Source organism: Carlito syrichta, unplaced genomic scaffold, assembly GCF_000164805.1.
Source record: "Carlito syrichta isolate Samal-C Ts95f unplaced genomic scaffold, Tarsius_syrichta-2.0.1 Scaffold304518, whole genome shotgun sequence".
Taxonomy (NCBI): domain Eukaryota; kingdom Metazoa; phylum Chordata; class Mammalia; order Primates; family Tarsiidae; genus Carlito; species Carlito syrichta.
The window spans coordinates 265,712-291,839 of record NW_007248614.1 but is presented as its reverse complement, the minus strand read 5'-3'; the positions used below and the strand labels follow the sequence as shown (position 1 = coordinate 291,839).

Sequence of the window (26,128 nt, the reverse complement as noted above, 5' to 3'; positions counted from 1 at the left end):
TGAGAACCATTGCCGGTTCCAGGTGCCTCGTTTCTGAAACGTTTGCAAGGTATTAGAAATTATTATTCTTGGGATTTGCCTTTTAAAGGTCTCTCTTGAAAATTAATACTAGGTCAGTGGTCTCGAAGGTGATGTTTGGCCTAGAGTCAGCACACAATAAACACTTGTTGAGTGAAAACAAATTAAGTATTCCTCCAAAAGATCCCAGACCCACGTTGTTGGCGGACAGCTAGACAGAGTGCCCCGAGGAGAGGACAGAGCTCCGCAGGACTGGAGCCAGAATGACTGGAAGAGGCACTTCTGGAGAACAGACTCAGAGCGGCTTCAGCCTGGGTGTCCTCTGGTATTGTTCTGATGCTGGTTTTATCCGGAAAGACCGACCCTCCTGAGTGTTCTCTTACAGGAACAGAGTCATTTGTGGAACACCTGCTTGTGCATGATGCATCAGGCTGAGCCAGTTGGGTTTTCTCAAACCTGAGCACATGGTGTGGATGGGGATGGGTGGATCACCCCCAGCCCTTTTCTGCCGATGAGTTGATAATCCCAGGAGCCACCAGGGTCCCCCCCCAAGTGTTCTGGTCAAATGCAAATGTGATCTTGTCTGGTGCAAAGCACAATTAAAAACTCACTCTTCCGTTTTTGTTTTTCTCAACAGAGAGAACTCGATGCCACCGCAACGGTATTGGCGAACCGGCAAGATGAAAGCGAGCAGTCCAGAAAGCGGCTTATCGAGCAGAGCCGAGAGTTCAAGAAGAACACTCCAGAGGTGAGTGGAGTTACTGCAGAGATCTCTTTGAAGGGGTTTTAAGATTCTAATGCATATTCAAATGACGTGTTGCAAGCATTTCATTTTTTATCAGATAGATACGTAGCACACAACCCACTTCTTTCCTCCCATGTCCCCAGCTCCGTTCCTGCAGACTACATGCCACCATGCGGGCCGTGGGGATGTGTCAGTTGATAGGTTGTCTCAAAATCTTAAAGGCCAAGCTGATTCCAAACGCAAATACTGAACAAACTGGGTATGTGGGTGTTTGTGGGCTGGTGTGTGGCCATCTCAGACCCTCGAGCGCATCCCAGCCTCTGGCCCCTTGTCGGTTAGCGTGGGGTCGAGGGGACTTAGGGCCTGCTTCCCCGGGGCTGGGGCAGGCAGAATGTCTGATGGCTGCAAGCATCTGGGAGTAGCAACTTGTCTGTACTTCTTGCGAAACAGACATTTAGTCTGCTAGGGTCTTTCAAATGCCTCGGTGTTTCTCGCAATATGCTGTAAAGGGCACTGGAAATGTTCTGTTGATGTGCTCTTTTTCTTTTCTCTTAAGTGTGCATTAGGAGGACAGGGTTGAATTGCAGGGTGGCACTTTCTCGGTCTATTTTCTAAGTCTCTTGTTCCCTTCAGTCTCTGTCAAAGGCCTAGTAAGAAAGAAAAAGACACAAGAGTGTAGCAGAGAAATAAGCAGATGTGGGACTTGCTCTGGGCAGGGGGGCTTCTGCCAGTTTGGCCCGAGGTAGTTCTCATGCCGTGACTCGGATCCTAGCCCCCTGCACCTTAACCTCGGAGGCGAGGGGAGGGGATCGCCTGCAGCTCCAGCCTGGCTTCCAGGCCTTGGGCGTTTCCCCACTGCTCTCAGTGCTTCCACATGGAACAAGCCTCTCTCCCGTTCCTGGGTGAGATGCCCCTAACTTATATTATACTTCTGGAGAATTAAATGTGAATTGAATTTTTAAAATGTTTCAGAGGATCTTGCTATTCAAGAGAGTGCTGTAGTGAATCATTTTGGAAAACAAATCCTTAACCCTCTGCTTTCAGAATAAACGTTTTGGGAGGAAGCAGGGTAGCAGAGTGGGAAGAGAGAGGGCTCCAACATCAGGCCCGTAAGGGCTCAAGCGTTGGGCCGCAGCCTGCCCCTAACCGCAGGTCTTCCCTGTGTGATCGGGTGAAAAACGTAGTCCTGAGTCACTCGCGTGCTTGGAGGTTGCTGCCCGCTCTGCGGCTGTTGGGGCTGGGGGTGCTATTTGCCATGTTCAGCCTTGTCATGAGTAAAGACAGGAGGAAAGAAGGGAGCCAGGGACAGAATTTCCTCCTCCTACTGCCTCCTGTTTCTCAGACTGCTTCAGCAGACCTTCCTGGAGGGTTTAATGTGGGCCGTCCCAAGCGCTCGTCCTTGACTCTATTTCCCCAGGCCGACCCCATTCACGTCTGTGTTGTGGGCCGCTCTTGGCACCGTTCCTGTAGCTGGCTGCCATCTGCTGTCCTGTTTTCTCATTGCCCTGCTTTTGGTGACCATGTGTCCAGAAGTGTCCATAGAAAAGCCTAAAGAAGTGCAAGGCCATCCTTCTAGGGTGGCAGACTACAAATAAATAATATAATAAACCCGTCATAGAGTAAGGACAGCGAAGAAGATTAAGCAGAGGACTGGATTTGCCAGTGATCCTCAGAAGTTCTGGGCTCCTTCTCAGCTGCTAAAGGTGACGCCGGTGGCAGAGAAGCACCTTCCCCTCCAGCCACCTTGTCCCCAGTGCCTAACTGATAAATGTGGATTGAATTGCACTAGTTCTGTCCCTCTACTGATGACTAAACAGGAGCTCAGGACCAGCTCTCAGGGCTTGTGTTGAATCCCAGATCAATTACTCAGAGAAACCCGGCCTTAAACTTCGAGTTTCATCTCCTTCTAATCCCAGTAAGCAGAAGAAGCTTGGGGAGAAAGCAGGCAGGCCGGTGGTATATGCCACTTGGGACGTTTCTGTGCTGGGCACATTTTTAGACACTGTCTTCTGTGGAGAAGGGGCCGGAAAGTCTACCTGGAAGGGGATGCAGAGGATGGAAGGTTGGGTCATATGTGCGTCTGGCCTAGGTGGTCAAGGTTGGTGCCCACTTGTTCCTTTGCTGCAGTGAGGAGGGTGTTCCTGTGGCATGAATTTCTGGGGAGCTGTGGAGGGTGGAGTTGGCTTCAGGCCACCTTTGCCTCTTCCTGTGCGAGGACCATCTTTGAAATCTGTGTGGTGTCTGTGGGAAGCCTGAGGCAAGACCCCCTCACGATGCCACCAGCCAGAATCTTCTGCTTGAAATTGTGAAGCTGCTTCAGGCCAGAGTGGCAGCAGAAATAGGCAGCCGCGGCCAAAGTCCTCTGGACTGCACAGGGAGGGAGGATGTGCAGGGGGTGGTGGCATGGGATCTTGTCAGCAAGTGTTGGCGGTGGGGGATCTCTGACAGACCTGTGTGATGGGCCCTGACACCACGTGTGTGGGGAGGCCGTGGCAGGACATGTGGCACCTCAGCGAGTGCCCGGTCTGGGCCCAGTTGGGATATTGGATCACTGTGTGTTTGAGACCTCATTCGAGGGGAGCTCCATCACTGCCCTAACGTCGGTCACTTCCTCTGGCGATGCCACCAATGGATCTGGCGCTGATTAGCACTCACTGTGGCGGTAACACTTCCAGAAATTGGACGTGTAAAAATGAAGTTTGCTTAGAACTTTGTCCTAAGGGGTGAAACATTTCGACTGTCTACAGGGTTCGGGTTAGGATTCATGTTTTTTATGAATGTAGCCCTGAACCTCACAGCCTCACATGTTTCTGGCAGCCATTACGGCAGAGCCAGGGCTGGTGGTGTTCTTGCTTGTGTTGTGCGGAGTGTGTGGCTTCTTGGTGAACATGCCAGTCCGTCTTTGCTCTGGGGAAGTAGATTCCCTCCTAGTGTCTGTTGAATGCCTCACATGTCTAGTGTGTAGGATTAGCCGCCTAAGAGGACTCAAAGGGGGCTGGGGGCAAGGTGCAGTTTTCCTTAGGGAGTTCGTGTTTTCCTAGACTGGCCTTTCCCAGAAGTAACTGGAAAAAGCTCAAGTCCGGGACGGAAAAAGTGGGCTCTAGGGTGAGGTGTCTGGGAAGGGTGGGGCAGGGTGCTGCATGGTGCCTGGGGCTCCCACAGGCAGGAGAAAACATGGGGTACATGGGAGGAGGGTGCCAGCATAGCTGGAGCCTTGGAGCTTTTCTGTTTAGAATGCATTTTCTTAAGTTTCGGTTGCATGTCATTAGATGAAGATATTCACAGTCACTTGATATTATTGCTTATGTCTTAATCCAAAAATTGTAGTTAATTTGAAGGAGATTGCAATTATGCTTTGAATAAAATTATATGTATTTTCTTTGAATAGAAAAAAAAGAGTCCCTTTGAAAGAAAAATGTGTTTAAATGTTCTAACTGAGCCCCATTCCCTATTGAGTTAGGAATCAATAGTGGAACATAATAGACGGGTCTTTCTAGGGCATATTGCTTTCCATATTTATTACTGCAGGTGTCTTACTGATTGCGTGCCTTTGGGCAAATTGCTTATCTCCCAAAATCTCTGTCTCGTCATCTGTAAAATAATGTCATGACAGAGCCCAGCTCACAGGGTCACTGTGTGCGTGCATGTGGGCATGCCATGTGCATACCCATGGGCATGTGTAGGGCTCCCTACAGGCCTGACCCCTAGAGTCCTGGCGTGTTTGTTATCAGTGTTAACCTGGAACGCTCACCGCCTAGCACATGTGATGCAGTTGGTTTCTGCTCCTCGAAGCTAGCTAGCTCAAAGAACTTTTTAAAAACAAGAACAAATACAGGTAGTTTCAGCTTAAAGTGTTTCAAAAGTTGGCTTGTAATAACAGTTAATCCTTTTCCAAATATTTATTGAACACCTTCCATGTGCCAGACACTTCAGGCCTGGGGATAAAATCCTATCCCTGCTCTTAAAAAGTCTCTTATCTCTCTTACCAAGCAAATAGAACCCAGTGGTGGAGCATGTGGAGTGCTGGGGTAGAATGACTGGAATCTCCTGACTGTAGACTTCCCCCCAGGAACACTCTTGCTTCAGAGGTGATAATGTCCTCTGGATAAACCACCAGTAACCCTTTCTGTCGAGAAACAGCTCTGCGTGGTCAGCCTTGGCTCGTCACCTCTAAGAAACTGGTGGAGGTGAAGGATCTGCTCCCCTGAGAAATGCCTGTGTTTGCGCAGTTTCTGGGGACACCCTGATGCACATCCGTGCACCCCTGGTTCAGTAGCCCTTCCCTGGGTTCTCAGTCCCTGTTTCTGCTTGCCACGCCAGGAGCATTGTGCGGGACTCCTCCGCCCTTCCCCACCCTCCTCAGGGAGGAAGGAATAAGTAAATGCAGGAGGAGGCTGGGACTCCAGAACTCCGGGGCGGGGAACAGGTGAGTGCCAAGATCTGACCGCTGGGCAGGGCGAACTGTGCCTGGCCCTGGCCTGGGTGCTGGGGAGCAGGGATGGGTGGAAGAATGATGAGGGGCTTTCTGGGCTGGTGGCAGGGGCGGGAGCCTCAGCGTGTTTCTAGAAGCCTGACGGTGGTAGCTCAATGTGTGTGGTGGAGGCCAAGAGCCTGGCTCCTGCTCACCCCAGGAAATGTCTCTTCGCTTTCTCATTCTCCGTTTGCTTTTCTGTTGCTTTGATCAGAGACTGAACTCTCAATTTCCCGTGCGTGTGACTCCAGAGGTCTTTCCTGTCCCAGGCGCCTGGGGATGGGCGAGGCCACAAGCTCCTGGAAGCTGAATTTTTTCTCGTTGGGGACTGGGAGAAGGCTGGTTCTAGGTTTGCATTATCTAGGAATTGCCTTTTCTCTTGGTTAAGTTTTAAGCTGACTCCTCTGACAAAGATTGTCTTGAGGCTCCCACAGCTCCCTCTTGGCCATGGCAGGACATGAACCCAGGAGTCTGGCCCTCAACAGAAGACGCACCTCTGGAGCAAACATAGATGCGTCTTCGTACAACAGAGGCCCTCGAGGCGAGGTCCCAGGATGTTTGCAGGGGAATGCTCCACGTCTGACTTGGAGCCCCAGTTCACTGGTCCTGCCGTAGGGAGCTAAGTGGACAGAGAGTGGCTGGGCAGCTTGAGGACCAAGGGACCCGCTGTGGTGTCTTCCCTTGAGAAACCGCGTACTGACTGAGTCCTCCTGCGAACATGGCCTTGTTTCAGGGCTGTGCTATTTGAACGTGATGCTCAACTATCAGAAAAGTGGTCTTCAGTGCTAGGTTTGCTTCCAGAAAGAGCACAGGGGTGGATTTTTGTCTTGTTCTGGTTCTTTTCATTACAGGAGTAGCCATCCTTTGATGGGGGGGGGGGGGGGGGGGAACTGCATTCCTGAGATGCAGGGATTGGATCATAAAGCCATCCCCAGGCACTTCCTCGTCATGGCAGCTGGCCCATTCCTACCCCAGAATGTTTCCTGGGTGTCTGTCTGTAGGACTTCATTAGGTTAATTTATGGCTCCTTTGAAATGGACCCTGGTGCTCTGTGAGGAGCTGAACTGCAGCTCAGGGGCTCCCGTGGGTCATTTTTTTCCCCTGATGTGTTTTTGCCTGCACATTTCTTGATCTCTGGAGCGTTAACCTCAACAACGCTTGGTCCATAGTGCTGACAGTCTGCGCTGTGCTTTCTACATCTGTCCTGCCCAAGTGTACATGACACCACTCCCATGTCCCCATGCCCGGCCTCTGTCGTCAGCAGCAGGGTTCAGCCTCAGCCCTAACTGTTGGGGGCCCTGTTCCCTATAGGTCAGGACTGGGACTGGGGACTGGCCACCTCTTCCTCACTGTCCGCCCCCCCGGGAGAGGAGGGACCTGGGCTCAATGCCAGGTGCAGCCCCCTCCACCTGACACAGCAAGCCCAGTTTGTGACAAGGAACATTCTCTGCTGCTCATATAATTGCTTGTCTACTGGCTTTCATTTCTTGGGTGCCAGTATCTTTTTTTTTTTGAGTTGGAGTCTCACTGCATCGTCCAGACTGGAGTGCAGTGGCCGCTTCCGGCCACCGCAGCCTTGACTGCTGGGCTCCGGCGATCCTTCCACCTCAGCCTTCCAAGTCGCTGGAACTACAGACACGTGCTACCATGCCCGGCTGATTTTTTGATTTGTCGTAGAGATGAGGTCTCGCCAAGTTGCCCACGCGGGTCTTGAACCTGCAGGCTCAGGCAATCCACTCACCTCAGCCTCCCAAGGCACCGGATTACAGGCTGAGTCACCAAGCTGGCTTGGTGCCAGTATCTTATTTTTTTTTTTTGAGTTGGAGTCTCACTTGGTCTCCCAGACTGGAGTGCAGTGGCCGCTCCTGGCCACTGCAACCTCGCCTACTGGGCTCCTGAAATCCTTCCGCCTCAGCCTTCCCAGTAGCTGGAATTACAGGCGCGAGCTACCACGCCTGGCTGATTTTTTTATTTATTGTAGAGATGAGGTCTCACTGCCCAGGCGGGTCTTGAACCCGCGGGCTCGGGCAATCCACTCACCTCAGCCTCCCAAAGGCGTGGGATTACAGGCTGAGCCACCGAGCCCGGCTGGTGCCAGTATCTTAATTTTCCCTTTCTGTTGCCAACCCAGTGTTTCTCCGGTTTTCTAGATAATAGTTGTAAAAAAAAAATCAGACTTGGGAGTTGTCTTGAGATATGACTGGGAAAAAATGGGCTAGATTTGTTGATTTCTTCCCAGCCCTGGCAGGTGGGGTGAGGGAAGGGTCTCTTCTTCTTGATCAGGATGAACTGCATCCAAGGTAAGACTTCAGCAAAGTCATGTGCCTGCCCCCATCCCCTGTGCATCTCAGCTATTCCTTTTCTGCCCTGGTGAAGACGATGCTACAAACTTTATGATTCGGTTTTCACTCCCTGTGAGAAAAGAAGTCCAAAGGATGGGTGAGGGAGTGGAGGCTAGTAATATATAGTTGTGGCCTGGGCCCAAATGCATTTAGTCACTGCCTCTATAGCCTTTATATAGATCCTGCAGGAGTGACTCAGCCTGGAAAAAGAGTCACTTAAAAATAAAGTTGCGACTCCAGCGGACACGTGGTGTGCAAGCAGCCCTGAGACAGTGCCTCTGGGGCACAGCGGGAACCCTGGGGGAACATCCTGGTCCTGCACAGCCCTGCAGGGATCCTGGACGGATCAGGTGACTAAGGTGAGGGCGATCGTTGTAACCTGATCCTTTATGATTCCCGATGCTCTTTAAACATGAAACAGCATCTCAGCATCATAGGCTACTCCTTGACATGTTTGTGTTAACCGGGGACCTCTCCTCTCTGTTATCCACAAGTTTTGTTTCCATCCTTGTTAGAGTCTAAAGCCACTGCACACCAAAGAGTAAAAACCCCAGCATTGTTGTCTATATGTCATGTTGGGCACATTGAATTAGCAAGATCGAAGACCCACAGCACTGATTTGATAGGTCAGAACTTTTAAAGAGGGGCATGCCAGACTGGTCCCAACAGTGCTGGGGAGTAAGACCTGGGGGCACAGGGTGTTGGGGTTTGAGTCTCTCGCTGCAGCACCTCTGCTGAATCTGCGAGGCTGGAGCACGGTTGCTTTCTCCCACATTTAAAGCATCTGGGCCTGAGGGCAGGAGCTGTGTCTCCATCTGCTTTTTCTTAAGCTCTGTACCTTGATTACAGTAGATGGTTAATGACTGTAGTATAAAAGGGGCCTATCACATTGTAGCATTTATATAGGACTCTTTTCCAACAAAAGAATTTTTAAAAGTGTTAATTGTATCACTCTGTAAGATTCATTTGCCAGACAAATAAATAAAATTTTATTTGATGCTTGAATTTTTTTTTTTGTATGCAAAGTTTTTTTAAAAAGGTATTCAAGAACTGCCTTTCTTTGACAGTTCCTCAAAAAGTTAAACCTAGAGGTACCTTATGACCCAGCAGTTCGATTCCTAGGTATATGCCCCAAAGAAATGAGAACATACTCACAAAAACTTGTACATGAGTGTTCTTAGCAGTATGATTCAAAATAGCCAAAAAGTATAAGCAATCCAGATGTCTAACAATGAATGAATAGATTTTTTTCAATGTGGTATACCTGTATAATAGAATATGATTCAACCATAAGAAGGAACACAGCACTTGATACATACTACAACATGGATGAAACTTGGAAACGTTATGCTGAGAGAAAAAAACTGGACACAAAATGCCACATGATTTCATTTTAGTGAAATGTGGGGAACAGGCAAATCTACAGAGATAGAAAGTAGATTAGTCGTTGCTGGGGGTAAGGGAGAGGAAGGAGGAGTGACTGGTAATGCTTTTTTGGGGGGGGATATAAAAATGTTTTGGAATAAGTCAGTGGTGATGGTTGCATAACTTTGTGAATATGCTTAATATTACAGAATTGTGTACTTTAAAGAGGGAATTATTTATTTGATTTGATTTTAGAGATGTGGGGTACAATTCGGGATTAGGTATACAAGTGGTCATTGTACAGGTGAATTTTATGGTATGTAAATTATCTCAATAAATCTCTTATTTAAAAAAAAAAAACTTCCTCTCTTCATGGGGACACGGGGAATCCCTAAACAGATTTCTTTATTCAGTTGTTCTCTCATCCTCTGAAGAAACTCCCCACATAAAAGTATCTTGTGAATTTTTATTTTTGCAGTGGCAATTTAGTTTAAAAAGGGCCACTCCAGTATTTGGCAAAATCATAAAGCCCAAATAATCAACTTCGGTGTTTAATCATTACAGAATCACCCACTGTTAAGTTATAATAAGACTTTAACTAAAAAAAGTTTAAAAATTAAAGGCAAACTTTTAACTGTTACCGATTAAACTCCTTAAGCCAGTTTATCAACTCAAGAGGTTATTTTCTCATTTCTTCTGGGTCCTTGGGGGAGAAAACCTGCCTTGAGTGTGGTAGAGTAATGAATGCAGTTCACACCAAATTGGCCTCAAGTCAGGAATGGCTGGTGGCACACTGTTCTCTCACATTCCAGAAAGACCCTGCAGCATCTTGGGAGGGTACCAGGGAGGCCTGTAGAGTAGAGGAATTAGCTTAGGCTTGGGCACACTGGGTATTCGTCACGTCTTGGCATCATTGTTTAGTAGCACTGGGACAGAAACTACCCTCAGTTCTGTCGTCTGCACAGATACGTTCTGCCTACTTCAAGGGTCCTGGAAGGTAAATGTCCAGTCTTGGGCCAGGAGTGGAGTGGATGGTTAGTTAGTGGTGACAGGCCGTGACCTTGTGCAAGGATACTAGCTGTTCTGAGACTTGGACCCCTTCTCCGTAAACAGAAAGAACTGGTAACATCCCAGCTGCTAGGTGGGTGAAATACATTTAGAGATGCAGAGCTTGTAGTAGGTGCTCAATTAGACCAAGTCTTTTTCTCTTCCTTTCTTCTGCAGGCAGTGCTGAGCCCTTTCTAGGGGGTCAGGGATAGATACAGCAGAACTGGAGAGAGAAGGTTCTACTTCCTATAGAGTTCTCACTTCAGTAGGGGCAAGCAGACAGTGGCCAAGTAAACAAATGGCACACAGATAATTTCAGATGGCCATAAGAACAGGACAAGATGGCCGTGAGTGATCAAAGTTGTGTGAAGGTACTTCAGGGTATCAGAGAAGCGTTTTTGAACCTAAGAATGGAAAATGACACTTTGAGCCCACTCCCCTCCAAAAGAAAAAAAAACCCACACACGCAACCTTGAATTTAGCAAGTTGTTTAGCAGTGGAGACTCCAATATTTCATTTCTCTAAAGGTCTGATCGTTTTTGTTGACTCTTACCACCTCAGAGAGACCGAATCTGATGTGACTTTTAGACATCAGTTTCAGCCTCTCTACTTACCAAGACCAGAGATGCTCTTTAACTTAGACTTTAGAAAGTTCCATCAACACATTCAGGAGTTTGCGGGAGACCTTATTTTGTTTGCTGCCCTTGGCCCCAAAAAGTGAGTGAAAAGTGGGTGTTTAATCATTACAGAATCACCCTGAGTTTCACCCTGAGGAGAATCACAGAGGAGTTTCTCTCAGTTTTTCTGTTCCGTGTCACAGGAAGCAGTCAGAACCCTGGTGGGGCTTGGCCCAGGGACAGTGGGCGGCATCTGAAGACCCTGCGGGCCGTGCTTTCTTTCCAGGAGCACCTCCGGACGATGGTCTGTCTGTCTGGCCTCACTCACTGAAACGTCAGTAGGCCGGCATTCCCTTCCTTCCTGAGCCCTGCGTCGTCGCTTCCTTCGTGTGGCCAGCAGTTTTAAAGGGCTATTTTAAGTATAACAGAGATTATCTGAGAGTTTAGTAACTGTCAAAAGGAAAAGACTGTTACTAGTTTCGTTTGGTATGGAATCTTAGTTAAAACCCGGCTGAATTGTATCGCCTCTGTAAGCCTCCATTTGCTTATCCAAAAAATGGGAGTGATGACAACCACCTTGGAGTTATAATGGGGGTCAGACGAGCTGTTGTAGAATACCCGAGAGCGCTTTGACACACAGCAGAAGTCTAGTAGGTGGCATGTTGTGTGTGTGTTACTAACGTCTCCTCTTTTGATAGGAGAAATTGTGTTCATGAGTGGCTATTAAAGCTATAAATGAACTCTAAAATATAAAAAACCAAGAACGACACAGGGCAAAAAAACCTCTTAAAGCATAGAGTAGACCCTAGCTTCTGTTGGAAACCTGAATAGATTCTGTAAAGTAACACATTTTCTTCTTCTGTGTGTGTCTCGGCAGTTGTTTTCTCTCCCTTTGCATTAGTTGTACTGTTCCCAGAGTGGAAATATTTGCAGCTGGATTCTTCTTGGAAGCTGTTCTTTGAGAGTAGCCTGTAACTTGGCGACCTGGTCAGGAACCTCAACTGAAAAGCATTTTGAATGGAGAACAACTTCTGAATAGGATGTAATGCTAGCTTGGGTATAGATAAGAGCTCTCTGTGTCTTCTCAGTAAATATCCTTGTTGAGCACAATTTTGAAGACTGAATGGGAAAACCATAAGATTTGGTTAAAATCATGGTAAACTATTACTACTATTTATTGAGTACTTACTAGGAGCCAGGCATTCTGCTAAGTGCATTATAATAGCCTTTTCTCTGCTTGAAGTCACCCTAGGAGCTGGGTGTTATCAACACCACTTTCCAGAGCATAAGCCGTGTGCCTACCAGGACTTTACCCAGATAGACTCCCGAGAGCGGATTCTTGAGCATTCTTCAGTTTTTCAGAAGCCAGATTTTTTTGTCACTTAATCATTAATCATGGCTCTTCTTCTATCCATTTAAAAAACAGTTGCTTTTGGGACGCATTTTGTGGAAGTCTACTCAGGGTATACCCACGGAGGGCAGCCAGTTATAGGCTCAAATTTAACATTAGCCTGAAAGGCTTCTTAACTTATGAGACTTATCATCAGCCAAAGCACAGGAAAATCTTCCCTTCTATTTTGAGATCATATCAGTCAGGAAAAGACAGTGCAATGTCAAGCCACTAACCCTGAAAGTTGTTGTCTTAGGTGTTTCTTTCTTTGGCTAGGGGACTTGGGGTGGGGGTGGGTGGGGCCCCTCACCTACCATTGATGACTGATTAATATTGGCATGTGGTTTTAACTTGCAAATGTGAGTTGCGTAAAAAGTAGGTTTATTAGGAGGATATAACTCCTGTTATGAAGAGTATAGTAATTTTATTTGTGGCCCAGTATTTTAGCAGGAGGTCTTTGTGGTATAGCTGGAATGGTTGAAGGAATATCTAGTTGGAAACTGGGGCACTTAGATCCTAGCTCTGACTCTGCCACTGACCAGATGTGAGATCTGAGCAAGCCATGCCACCTTTGGCTTTGATCTGAGAAAGGCGGTGTTGGTGAAATTCTGTGTGGCTGAGAACCACAGACCCCTCCCAATTCCAAAGATTCCTTCATTCCTGTTCCTCCTCCCATGGGCTAAGTCTTAGACACTGCCCTTTCTTAATAGGCATCGCCTGTTCACCCTCTTGGGGTTTTCCTATCTGGAATCCATTCGTGTGTGCAGCAGATATTTCTGGCACTTCCATTTTGTGTGGAATGGGTTACCCCAGGAAGACTGTGCTGGGAGGGCTCTGGTAAATCCAGGGATGCAGCAGTCATCGCTTATAACAACAGTTGACATTTACTGTGTGTCAAGCACAATTCTAAACACTTTCAGTGCATTAACTGATGTAACTCTCATAGAATCCCTATGGATTTATCAGAGAAGAGTAAGTAACTAGCCTCGGGCGTCCCAATCAAGTGACGGTGCTGGCTGGAGGTTCTGAATCCAGGCTGACTGCAGGTGTCCCAGACCAGGTCCCTGGGAGTGTCCCCTGAGCTCCCATAGTGCCTTCCGGGTGTGCAGGGCCTGGTTGCTGTGCAGGGTGGATTCCAAGAGCCTCCTCTCCTGCCCAGCTTCCCAGCAGACCAACTTTCCAGGCCTTTAGGGGAGAGAGTTTAGACTGCTGCTCAAGTGGGGAATCTGCATCTGGAGGTGTTTCGAGCTGCAGGACCCCTTACTCTGCTTAGGTTCCCTGCTTTACATTTGAGAGGTCAGTGCTTTTAGCTCAGGCGGCTGATTGGAGCCCTAGCTAGACCCTATATTTATGTCTTCTTCCATTCACTGGCTCCTCACTCGGGATGCTTTTTTTCTGAGTTGGAGTCTCACTTCGTCGCCCAGGCTGGAGTGCAGTGGCACGCTCACGACCACCTCAGCGTCAACCTGCTGGGCTCCGGTGATCCTTCTGCCTCAGCCTTCCAAGTAGCCAGAACTACAGGCGCGCGCTACCACGCCCGGCTAGTTTTTTTATTGTAGAGACGAAGTCTCGCCAAGTTGCCCGGGCTGGTCTCGAACCCATGAGCTTAGGCAATCCGCTCACCTCGGCCTCCCAGAGTGCTGGGATGACAGGCTGAGCCACTGAGCCTAGCCTGGATGCTTTTTATTTTTATTTCTGTTTGTTTATTTTTTTTGAGTTGAAGTCTCACTCTTGTTGTCCAGGCTGGAGTGCAGTGGCACGCTCACGGCCACCACAGCCTCGACCTGCTGGGCCTAGACTTGCGATGCTTTTAAAGAGGGCTGCTACCGAGAGCATCCATAATACAGTAGCCCACACGTGACAGGACAGCCACAGCTTGGCTTTTGCTGAGGGACCCAGCCGGATGGGAGTGGGTTGCAGCTCAGCTCCTGACACTTCCCACAGTGGCTCCTATGCTGTGGCATGAGAACACTGCCTTCCGAAGGTGCAGGTTACGTGTCTACCCTAAAAAAGCTTTACGTCAGACCCTGCACACGTTTCTTCTAAGAACTTCTTGTCAGAGGAGTAGCTAAGCAGTTAGAAAGGCCTAGAAGGTATAGCCATCTCCTTCTAGGGAAAGGATTGCACCTGCAGTGATGTTATTTTGTACAGAAGGCCATGCAATCAGGTTTAACTTTTTTTAATATGAAATACTTCTAGCATACTTAAAAGTGTAGAAAGCAAAACAAACATTTCCAGTTTTCATGAAGGTTGCCTAGGCATTAACATTTTGCCCTGTTTACTTTTGATTCCCTCTTTTTTTTTCAAACTAACATTAACATGTTACATGAACTCTGCATTCCCACTTTGATCTGTCCCTCTCTCCTTTTTCAGATGTAAACATCTTCCTAAAATTGACATATCATTTCCATGTGCTTTTTGCATTCTTAGCAATTTTTACGTATTCATAAACAGATATATATTGTTGTAATAGATGTGTTTTACTGTTTATACAAAAGATTTTGTGCAAGTCATATCTCCCTAGGTAAGCATATATCCTTTACATCTTACCTTCTTGCCCGGCGTTACCTTCAGGAATTCAGCCGTGTGGACATGTACTCCAGTTTATTCCTTTAAACTGCAGCACAGTACATTCCACTATGAGCATAAACCCATTACACCTCTGAGGCACAAGTGGAGTTTGGTTGTTGTTGGCACTTTTTCTTTCTTATTATGTACCTCCTGGGGGGTGGGTTCAGGGCTTTCCTGGGGCAGCCACCCAGAGGCTCAGTCACTGGTCATGGGGTGTTCACAGCATTTGCTCGGCCAGGTGTGTCCAGTGTGGTGTTCTCCCAGGGCGCTGAATGCAGTTATCATCCCCTGCAAGCTCCCAGTACCTGTTCTAGTCATACCCTTCCTGACCCTCAGCGTTAGCTGATTTTTGCTCGTTTGATGATGAGTATGAAGTGGAACCTTGTTTACTTTGTCTTTCTGTATTTCTGTAACGTGGGTGAGCATCTTTTTTGTACAATGACCAGCTTTTATGACGTTCCCTCTTTTGTGCCTTTCCATATTATATCATTCACTAGTTTTCTTATTGGAGTTTGCCATTTTCTTGCCAGTTGAAGGAAATGTTACTCTTCTGAATCTGTGTCGTGTGTTGATTGTGCCCATTGCTGGTGTCTCCTGCGGGGCCACGGCTTGTCTTTTCCCTGTATTTATGGTGCCGTTTGTCATGCAGGAGATGTTCGATTTCATGCAGGTGGAGTTTTCCCATTTTTTCCATGTAAGGTTTAAGCTTTTTTGTATCTTGTTTCAGAACCCTTTCCAGTGCTGATGGTTGGTATAAAGGCAATGTCCTGTGGTTCCTGGCAACAATTTTTTGACTTTGCCTTTTGCATCTGACCCATGTGAGATCCTGTGCATGGTGACTGGGTCAGCTCTTGTTTTATCTTTTTCCCTTGGAAGCCCCTCCTCCGTCCCAGCACCACCTTTTCCCAGCCACTTACTCCCTGTTCCTCTGTCCACCACAGTGTTGCAGATCCTCACTGTATGACGACCATGCTGTTCGTAAGTCTTGATGTCCAAAGGGCCCGTGCGCATTGCTCCTCACCACTGTCTAGATTGGGCTTGGTATGCTACTCTTCCATATGACTCTTGGCATCATTTCTTCAGCTCCATTTAAGAAATTTTTATTTTTTACATGGAAATTTTAAGTGGATTTTTATTGGCATTTCATTGAATTTGTAGATTTGGAGAGACTTTATGAGGTGTTTTAGAGTTTTGATGGGATAATTTTAGATCTCTTTCTTATGTGAATTTCATTTTCTGTTTGACTCGGATCTGTGAATATCATGTGGACTTCCCTTACCCTGGTTCATTGTGTGGATGCAAAATAGTCATAATGGAAGGATTGATCATTGTGGTCTGGAGCCAGGCTTGAAAATAAACCCCACTCTGTTATCATAGGTGGCTGTGATTAAGATGGAGGGAAAGGTCGGCGCGGGGCCTCCTAACATTGACAGTTTCCTTCAGAAGATTAAGTGCGTCTTCACTTTTGGCCCAGGCCATCAGTAGCTTAAAGCCATTACTGTCTATTGGCTGTTTGGTTTGTCTGAAATATGGGGCTGGTCTCAGCCTATTTCCCTGGGGTCAGGTGTGCTCACATAATCAAAGTGCCAGGAACGCATATCGTATGCGGTGTGTATGTTCAAATTAGCCTTCTCTGGGGAGGAATTCGTGGTGCCAAGAATATGCACAGAAATGTTCCTTTGCACTCTTGCGTTTTAAGATGTGCGTCTTTTATTAGTGGAATGTTTTCAAGCTTATTCTTGAGATAGGCTTGTTCGGTTACAATGTGCTTTTGGAGATGACCATTTGTGAAGCTGTCAACTATTGGCAAAGTGAAGAAAAATGAAGATTCCTTCTCTGTTGATGTGTGCTCAGGGATTTTCATGAACCCAGTGCAGTTCCCATGACCTACGCAGAGAAGGGTGATAGCTTCTGTTTCCTTGATGAAAGTTGAACACAAGCATGTTTTTATTTTGTTTACATATAAACAACTCTTGAAAGGTATTTAGTACATATTTAAATGATAGCTTTTTCACAATAAAGAAAAAAAATACTGGTTCCAGCAGTGAATTGAGACTAGGAAAAGTGATCCGTGAATATTTCGATAGAGATGAAGACATTAAAATAAAAAAATATGATCAGGCAAAGTTGGGCTAATAAATGAAAAATAGAATATGTGATTTAACCCTTTTTGCTTTCATAAGATAAGGGGTTGTGATATTTATATTTTTCTTTTTACTGAAACCAGATTTTGAGATACACTTTTCATTCATACTGGAAACTAGATGAAATGTTTGACTTTATATTAATTTCCTTGATTATAAGTGTGGGAAATGAATTCCTTGATAACCCTTTTAAAGTAAATGAACTGATATATTAGAACTAGAAAAGCTGGGAGTCATTTTTATTTTAAAATTCCTTTTGCATTAACACATCTGTGATGTTGAGGAATATATGGAAAATTGAAATAGTGCTTCTATCCTGCCGTGTCTCCAGTGCATCAATAAATCACTTTTTTTTCCTTTTAAAACGTCTGGCCTTGTAATTTATGTTTGTATAACCCGTTACTAAATTCATAGTAGGTGTTTTAGTTGGCAGGCATTATTTCAGGGATTCTGAGGAGTTAAAAAGAAATGGAGCCTTGTTGGTATTTATACTTAAGTAGACATTTTCCTCTTTTAAAAAAAGAATTTAGAGCTAGCTCTTTACCTTTTTCTTAGGTAAAATGTTAAATCCTTATTTCCGTATTACCAATTGTCATAGATTTCTTAATGGTCTTTATGGGTTTTCTTTCTTTTTAAAAAACTAAAACTTGCAGAAGAGAATGATTCTGATATTAAGATTGTGCTAATTTCCATACAATTTTCAGTAGGTTTCATGTTGCATAGGAAATACAAATTTCTGTTTTAGTAATTTTTAAACTTCTTAACTACAGCTGACTGGTTATAAAGTGAAGATAAATGTATTCATTCATTTACTACTCTTTGGTACTTGAACAGAAATAGAAATGGCTGGGGTTGGTTCACATATTTGTGGCTTACCTTTGAGACTTTCCAATTTTTAACCTGACATCTAAAAATAGGCATTCTGGGCTGGGTCCAGTGGCTCAGGCCTGTAATCCCAGCATTTTGGGAGGCCCACGCGGGAGAATCGCTTGAGCCCAGGAGCTTGAGACCAGCCTGGACAACATAGCAAGACCTCATCTCTCCAAAAAAAAAAAAAAAAAAATTAGCCAGGCATGGTGACGTGTACCTGTAGTTCCAGCTACTTGGGAAGCTGAGGCGGAAGGATCTCCTGAGCCTAGGAGGTCGAGGCTGCGGTGAGCCATGATCGTGCCACCTGCACTCCAGCCTAAGCAACAGCAACTCAAAATAAACAAAAATTTTAAAATAGCCATTATGTTTTTTTGCCATAAGTTAGAAAAACTTTTAGAGCTTTACTTTGAAATGATGAAGAAAAGTTATTTTTGTTTTCTATCATAAAAGTTTAAAAAGCGATGTTTAAAATACCGGGAGGGCCATTTGTGGCCTGCCAACAAAGTTTGCAGCATTTGATCGTTTCTGCTTTCTCCTCTCCTCACCCCTGACAGCGATTAATGTTTTTGGTATCAAGTGTGTCTCTTGGACCATTGAAATCATTTTGGACAGTCGGGAGAGGAGTTTTGCTCTCCCAAGGAGCCCTCTATAGTTGTCGGGAAGTTTGTAGCATCTTTAGTCTCTTTGTGAAAAAGAGCGCTCATATTGTTCAAAGGACAGCAGTATGTGAAACAAATTCAGGATTGCACGTGTTCTGACTGTGATCTCAAAGTCATAGTGTGCAACGCAGGTTTGAAAATCTCCCTCTGACTTCTTTCCTCCTCAGTTAGGGATCAAAGTAAGGACCCTTTTGTTTTCTTTTTGTTTAGTTTGAAGATAGCTTGTTTGGCATTTTACAAGGTGCCTTGTTTTCATTTCAATGGTATTTCATTATCAGAGATGTTAATTCTGGATGTATTGCTCCGACAATCTTCCACGCTTACAGAAATGATTTTGTTTGGATTCAGAAGGTGCCTCTTCTATTTCTGTATTTGTTTCTAGGAACTTTGGGAGAGGGGGGTTATTATTTATTCTTCCTGGCAAGGTGCAGGGTTTCAAGAATCTATCCTACTTGAGAAAAACTCAGCTCTCAGCCCAGAGCCTCTCATGACTTAGAGAAGTGGTATTGCAGCTTTCAGCAGATGAGAAACACATTTTATGACTCTTTGTGAGGTTTCCTTCACCCGTCCCAACCACCTCTTCATCCTCTTCCTCCTTCCCCGTCCCTGGACTCCCTGCTGTGTCGTCATGAGACTTGTGGTTTGTGTCCCAGAAAGCTCTTCCACCCAGGGATGGTGCTATGCCAGAAGCTGGAAGAAAGGAAGAAGGAGGTGTTTATCGCCCTGAAGACGCCTTCCAGCTTTTATTATTAACTCCTTTCCAAAGTAAACTTTCAGGTTTGTTTCAAGTCAGTTCTGGCCAAAGTACAGTTGCGCTTGCCGTGTTCTCCAGGAGTAGAGGTGAAAACGGCATCATCCTGGACGAGGAGGAGGAGGAGAAGGACGGTTCACACAGTGAAGCAGGCCGAGGGGATCTGCATGACAGCTGCTGGGACAGTTTGGACTTGGAGTCTGCAGCGCATGAGCGGATGAGACACCGCTCTGCCTGCCCTTCTGCAGTTCTGGTCCCGCAGTCGACACACTGGCATGTCTCCCGTGGGCGCCTGACACTCCTCTGGACCCTCCTGGCCCAACCGGGGACGCTGGTGTGGTGATCGACGGTTTCATTCTAAAGTAGTAAAAGAAAATACCGAGAGAGCAGTGCCTCATGGGTGCTGGGAGCAAGAGACAGAGCTCTGGGGACGGTGTCGGAGTCTGGGCCTGGTGTGGCGATGGCGTGGGGCGCTTGCCAGGTGTGAGCAGTCTCAGGAGGGTGTGGCGCGGTGGTGAGGCACAGGCCGCTGCTGGATGGCAAGGCTGAAGAACTTGGACTTCGCTCTGTCCAAGGCCATGCCAAGTGTGAGAGGGCACACACTTAGGAATGACACGGCCAGGCTTGCATTTCGAGTCGGTGTTACATGCTGCAGTGCCAGGGGCGTCTGCTCCTGAGCACAGGGGGAGCCAGAAGAACTCAGACGCACCTTTAGGATTCGGAAGGAGCACGCTCTCAGAACAAGAAAGGGGTGGTTGGGTCTCAGGAATTCAACAAATACCTGTCATGGACCAGCAGTGTGCCAGGCAGGCACAGTCGACGAGGCTGCAGCTGTGAGCAGAATGCCAGGGTTCCTGCCCTTGCATGCGTTCCGGGGAAGGAGACGGACGTTCAGCCAGAAGGCCCGGAGAACGTTGTTTGGGAGACACTGATGTGGGGCTCTGACCGTGGAGCAGGGGACAAAGGGATGGTGAGCTGTGGAAGCGCTCGACTGAGGAGGGTGACAAGAAGGCAGGGTACAGCCGGAGAACCAGGCCACGAGGGGCTTTCCAGGTGGGGCAGGGGGGCGAGAGAGGAGCAGCCAGAGAGCGGCAGGTCCGTCAAGACGAGGCTCACAGTCTCGGAGGAGGCGGGGTTGGGCTTGTGACTGGCGGCAGGAGCGAGCGCAGAGAGACAGTCACGGGTGAGGGCAGGTTCGGGTGGTCGTGAGGCTTCCTGGGGGCGCAGGAGAAGGCTTGTCCTTGAGGGTGCGCGCGGGCTGAGTGCAGAGGAGGGAGACCGGGGAGAGGAAGGCCCGTCCTGCCCCTCAGCTGTGAGCGGGCGCGGCGGGAGGCCAGGAGAGGACGCTGTCTGGGCCCAGCCCTGCCATCCACACCGGCCCTCTTGCTTCGGGATTTGACTTTCCTCGTCCCGGGCTTCCTGTCACTTCCCCCCACTTCCCTGGGCCTGGACGTTCTGAAGTCACGTAGGGTCAGCTGCGGGAGGTCACAGAGTCTAGGGTCACGGCTCTCTGAATTGAACGGCTGAGAGGCTGCCTTCGTTTCTAGTCACGCAGATGCTACCCTGTGTCGGCATTTTCCTAACTTAGCAAAGCGTAAGGATCTCCTGGGCTAGTGCTTGTTAGAAATATTGTCCCTGGGCCCCACTCTAGACTTAGTGAGGCGGAATCCCCCGGGAAGGGCCTGGAGACCTGCATCTGGAAGCAGTGCCTGGAATACTTACTTGGAGGCTAGTTTGGGGTGTTAGGCTTCCCCTGGGTCTTCAGTACCTGCCGTGCTCCCTCTTATGTCCTCCCTTGATGCCCCGGACCCACTTCTGTGACTCCCCAGGTGTCACTGTGGGTGGACGGGGTGGGCAGGTTTCTTCTTCTAGGTGTTGATTTAGGATGTGTCTCCCTCTGGGGCTGGGGCTTGCCGTTTTGTCTCCCCCACAAAGTAGATGCCCTGGGAGGCAGTGTTGAGTGGCCACCTGAGGCCTAAGAGCTGGGGTGTCAGGGCAGCCCCGGCTGGAAACAATCCATGGGGTTTAGGTCATGGAGATGAGGATTGTCTAATGTGTAGACCGAATAGGGCTCTCCATTGCAGGAATGCTCTGGGAGAATTAAAATAACAACAGCAAAAATTATCCGGGCTATCTACTTCACTCTTCTTGTTTGCCTGTGACTTGCCTGAGGCCACAACATGTGACCCAGATAGCACCCGGTGGCTATAGGAGTCTCTTCTGAGCATAGGCCATGGTTATTCAGGTGTCTAAGCCCCTAGGAGTGGGGTGTGAGGAGGTCCCGGGGCGGGGGAGAAGACTTCAAAACAGGGAGAAGGGTTGGGGGGAGAAGGCTTCAAAATAGGGAGAAGGGTGGAAATCAAGTCTATAAAGCCCCCTGCCCAGAGCAGATTTTAGTGGTAGTAGTTTCTGTGTTCTTAGTACAATACTCGAGGTGTATATGTGTTCTTCTTTGTGTAAATTAAAGCAGTTTTACATGCAGAGCCTGTGGCTCTAATCATTATTGTAGACATTTAACATCAGAGTGTACAGTGTGCCAGGTCCGCTGCTCACGTGCTATACACTTGTGTTCCGTGTACTTCTCACAACTTAAAACACACCTGAGGTAGTCTGTTAATGCCCTCATCTTGCAGAGCAGATCTTTGAGGGTTGAGCCTCAGGTCGCCTGGCCAGGCAGCTCAGCCCTGGAGCCATGCTCCCTACTTCTGCTCAACCAACTCCTTCCTACAGGTGACACAGGGCACCTCCTGCAGGTGTCTCATGGCCGAGCCAGGCTCCTGTGTTTTCCACTGAGGCACATAGTTTTCTGCATACTCACTTCACCATTACCAGCGCTTTCCAGCAAATCTGAGTCTAGCAGCCACCAGAGATTTTTATGAATAGTGGGAGACAGTCCTAAGTTGAGAAGATTGTTAGCTCATCTCTTTCACCCACACTCCTACTGCTTCCTCACCCCACACAGAAAGCCAGGAGAAGGGCAAGTGTTGAGTTCTAGACAGTAGTGAATATTCAGATCTAGCTACTTGTGGCCCTGATGATGTCTGTCAGTAAGAAAGGTTGAATCCGTGTTTTTAACCTTTTTTTGCTTGCACGCTAACCTCATCTCCTGGCATAGAGATATTGGTATAATTCAGTTCTTTACTGGGGGAGAGATGTTTTAAAAAGCCAGGGCACCACTTCGATGACTGCAGACAACCGTGTACAGTTGTGTGCCACCACCACAACTAAGGAACAGGCCAGTTCTACTATCCCCCTACGTTTTCCCGTGCCCCTTTTCCCACCCACAGCCGTCGCAATCCCTGATGTTTTCCCTTCCCGTAGCTTGCCTTTCCCAGAATGCTATAGAAAGGGACCCTAGAGTGTGCAGCCTCTAAGTCTGGCTTCTCATTTAGTGTGATGCATTTGAAATTCACCTGCGTGGTAGGCCATGGACATTGTCAGTAGAATTCCATCACATGGGTGTGCCACCATGAGGAGGTTTTTCTTTTAACTTTTAAATGTTTTAATTTTAAAGATGTGGGGTACAATTTGGGGTTAAGTATGCACATGTTCATTATGCAGGTACCCTTGTTGATGAGGTGTGCCCCCCCACCGCAGTTTTCCCCTACTGCCAGTCCCTTTCTGATGGTATTATGATAATTGTTCAAGGTCCGCTTATGAGTGAGAACATACGGTACTCTGTTCTTTGTTTCTGTGATTGGTCACTGAGTATGATTGACTCTGAATCCATCCAGGTTGCTGCAAAGTCCATATGTTTGTCCTTCTTTATGGCTGCATAATATTCCATTGTGTGTTTGTACCACATTTTTTTAATCCAGTCCAGCTTCGATGGGCCGTATATGTTTTTGCTATTGTGCATAGAGCTGTAACAAACATGTGTGTGCAGGTATCTTTTTTGTAGAATGATTGTTCATCTGGGTATATTCCCAATAGGGGGATTGCTGGGTCATATGGAAGGTCAGTTTCTAGTTCTTTCAGAAACCGCCACACTATTTTCCAAAGAGGTTGCACTAGTTTGCATTCCCACCAGCTGTGTAGAAACATTCCTTTTTCTCCACATCCTCACCAGCATCTGTTGCTGTTTGTTTTATTAATGATGGCCATTCTTACTGGGGTTAGGAAGGGGTGGTTTTAGACTGGTCAGGCAGTACTCATCTGAGATCCCCAACGTGCAGTCCCTTGGTCTGTTTAAAGCCACACACAGCCCCACTCCTCACCTGCCTGATATCCTGATTGGCTCAGGGGGGCGACTCAGTAAGAAGGCTCAGTAGGGAGGCTGGGCTGTATCACTCCCATCTTCACCCGGAGCCATCTTGTGCACCACTCTGCCTTTTCTCCTCGGTTCGCATGGCCTGCTTACCCTCAGGCTGGATGTAAATGATCTTTGTTAAAGAATGAGGTTTCAGTGTGGCCTTGTGCTGCCAGGGGCAAAGGGATGTGAGTACTGTCGGCACACTCAGGGACTCCTGGAAGTCACTGGCTGTCGCCGGTGGGGCAGGTGTGGCGAGGGCAGGATGTGGCGCCTACGTGTATGTCCAGGTGAGGTGGAGGGCACGGGGTGCTAGTTATGCAGGGGAGCGGCCAGACGTCTTGCTCCCTTTGTTCTCTGGATCTGGGTGTTCTTCTAGTGTGTCCTTGTGTTATTATTTTTCCCTCTGTCCTTTAACTCTCTGTGTGAATGTTTTCTCCTTAAGCGGTAAGCCCTGGTCCGGTAAGACCAATACCTGGGATCCTCCTAAATCCCTGGTTGGGCACACGATTGACCAGTCAGCATCGGCTGCTGGATTAAAGGCTGTGATGCCCACGTTCACAGAGGGATCCAGCCCCTGCCCGGCCCAAGGGCCCCTCAGAGTGGGAGTGCTGTCACTGCTAATGGCAGGCGGCAGCCCACCCTGCCAGCTCTTCAGGAGGAAACTCAGTCCCAGAGAGGGGCGGCGACTTGTCCAGAGTCATCACACCGCAGCCCCCCTGCAGTCAGCAGCTGTGCACGCTTCGTTTCCGTGCTGTAAATTGGAAAAGTCAGAAGAAGAGGGCAGCCAGCCCGACTTCCTTGAGGCAGGTGGCTCTTTTAAAGCTGGGGCTTGTTGTGGCCAGTCTGACCTTGTTTCCATGGATGCAGCCGGCGGGGCAGCCTGTTCCCATCAACCTGAACCCTGGTGGAGCCTGGGCCCCTGACAGGCGGCTCGGGGAGCTCGCCAGCTCGCCCAGAGGAGGGGCACCTGGAGCCCCGCTGGAGTCTCTCTCCGGCTGACTTTTTGCTCTAGGAGGTTCTTTGAAGGGAAAGTTAGTGAATTGCTAGTCCCAACCTGTGCTTTCCCCTGAGCTTGCACGAGGGTGGCCTTCGTCACTGTCCTGAGGATCCCTCCGTTGGGGTCCAGCTTAGCAGCGGAAGGGCTGTCCCCTGTAGAGTGCGTGGCTTCCCCAGGCTCCTGGAGAGTCTTGCAGGTGGAAATAGAAGGCATGTCTCACATTTTTGTTTTGTGCTGCAAGCAAACTCTTGGAAAATGAAATGTGTCAATAGAATCTATTTCCCAAACTAATTTCGTCAAGCGATTGGATTTTTCCTTCTTGCTAAATTTGCACTTCAATAGTTGCAGTTTGATAACCTGATTCTGAGAGCTGATTGGTCTCCTCTCTCATCCAGTAGTTTTTAGGTCTTGGCATTCCTGGACTGGGTCTGCTTCATTTCAGGTTGGGATCTCAGCTTAGTAATGAAGCCTTTAACTAGTCAACGGATGCATTCTTAGAAGAATTCTGAGTTTTTAATTACTCCACTTAAGCCTTTGGACACTTGGGTTCTGAGGGGCATTTTGTACTGCTAAATTCCAGAGCTGATTGCAAACCTTAAAAGAGCAGAAACTGCTCAGAACAATTTGTTTAAACCACAGTCAAGGGAAAGGTTTCTCTCCCTCCCTCCCTCTCCCTCTCATTTAAGTCTTTTTGGTTGGAGGTGAAACTGCAATATTATCAAACATGCCAGTACACATAGTTTCCCAGGTCTGTTTTTGCATTAGTTTAAGTAGAAATGTACCCAACTTCTGTTCCAGTAGGTGGAGAAAGATGCTCAAATCCTAGAAGTACTGCTCACCTACCATTTTAGGGTATTGCAGGTTTAGCTCGAGGGTTGGAGGGCTTCCAGAAACGAATGACTAAGGGAGAAAAGGACTACTCCCAAAGCTAACAGGGTGGAGTATCACGGCCAGGACAGGAAAATTCCCAGCAGGGAAACTGCCTGTCTGTAACACAGACACATTGGGTCATAGGTTTGCTTTCACAGAATAAGCGAAACAAAAGCGAACAAAAGTGTTTTTTGAATTCTCACTCCAAGAGGCCCAATTTCTGCAGGTGTGTCTTTCAATCTCACCTTGTCTTTGGTGATACTTCAGACGATTTTCGTCTCAGGCAGTGTCTGCTCAAAACCAAGAAGCTAACTGAGAAAGGGAGACATTGTGCTGCCCAATCCGTCTGCCAGCTGCCTATCTTGGGGCAGAAGGTGAGCCGCATCGGTCCCCACAAGGCTCACTTGCCTGGGTCGTCCCTCCCCACTGCCGCTCTTGGCCCGTTAGCAGCCAGTGCTGCGCCGGCCCTTGGAGAGCCTCCACGATGGGTTCCAAGTGTGTCCTCAAGGTCCTGGCACCTGTCACCTGGGTTGATGGAAGCAGTGAGGGCCTCTGAACACACAGTCCTGGGCTCAGATCTGGCTCCATGGCTGCTGGCAGATCACTGCACCTCCCCTCAGCTGGGTGGGAATCTGTCCTTCTTAGAATGGCTGTGACCAGTGAGTAAGGCTACTGTGCACAAGTGTGTGGTGATTGAGTGCCCCATGCATAGCACCTGGTGGCTGTAATGCTCCTCCTCATCCAGGTGAGTGCTCATACGGAGGTGGAGAAAAACAATTCATCTGAAACTCTGAGCTGGCAAGTACATGGTTTTCTGTGCTGACTGGCTGGCATCTGCCCTTCCTTTGGGCATCTTGTGCCCACTCTTAGTATATGATCAAGTGGGCTGTCTCCAGTATCAAGCATCACATGCAGGATGTAGAGGGCGGCCCCAGGCTCAGAGACATCAGGGTCAGAGGAGTCATGCCTCCAGAAGTAGGATGGGAACGCGATGTTACTGTTTTTCAGGGCCCTAGGTT

General features: G+C 47.9%; 1 protein-coding gene across 1 annotated transcript in view; it reads left to right on the top strand.

Moving 5' to 3' along the window:
• The window catches only part of LOC103262502 (homeobox protein cut-like 1), a 290,353-nt gene that overhangs the window by 4,957 nt on the left and 259,268 nt on the right, over nucleotides 1-26,128 (top strand). The window contains exon 4 of the mRNA XM_021713407.1: nucleotides 656-766. Within this exon, the coding sequence (XP_021569082.1) occupies nucleotides 656-766 (111 nt within the window). The remainder of the gene's footprint in view (nucleotides 1-655; nucleotides 767-26,128) is intronic.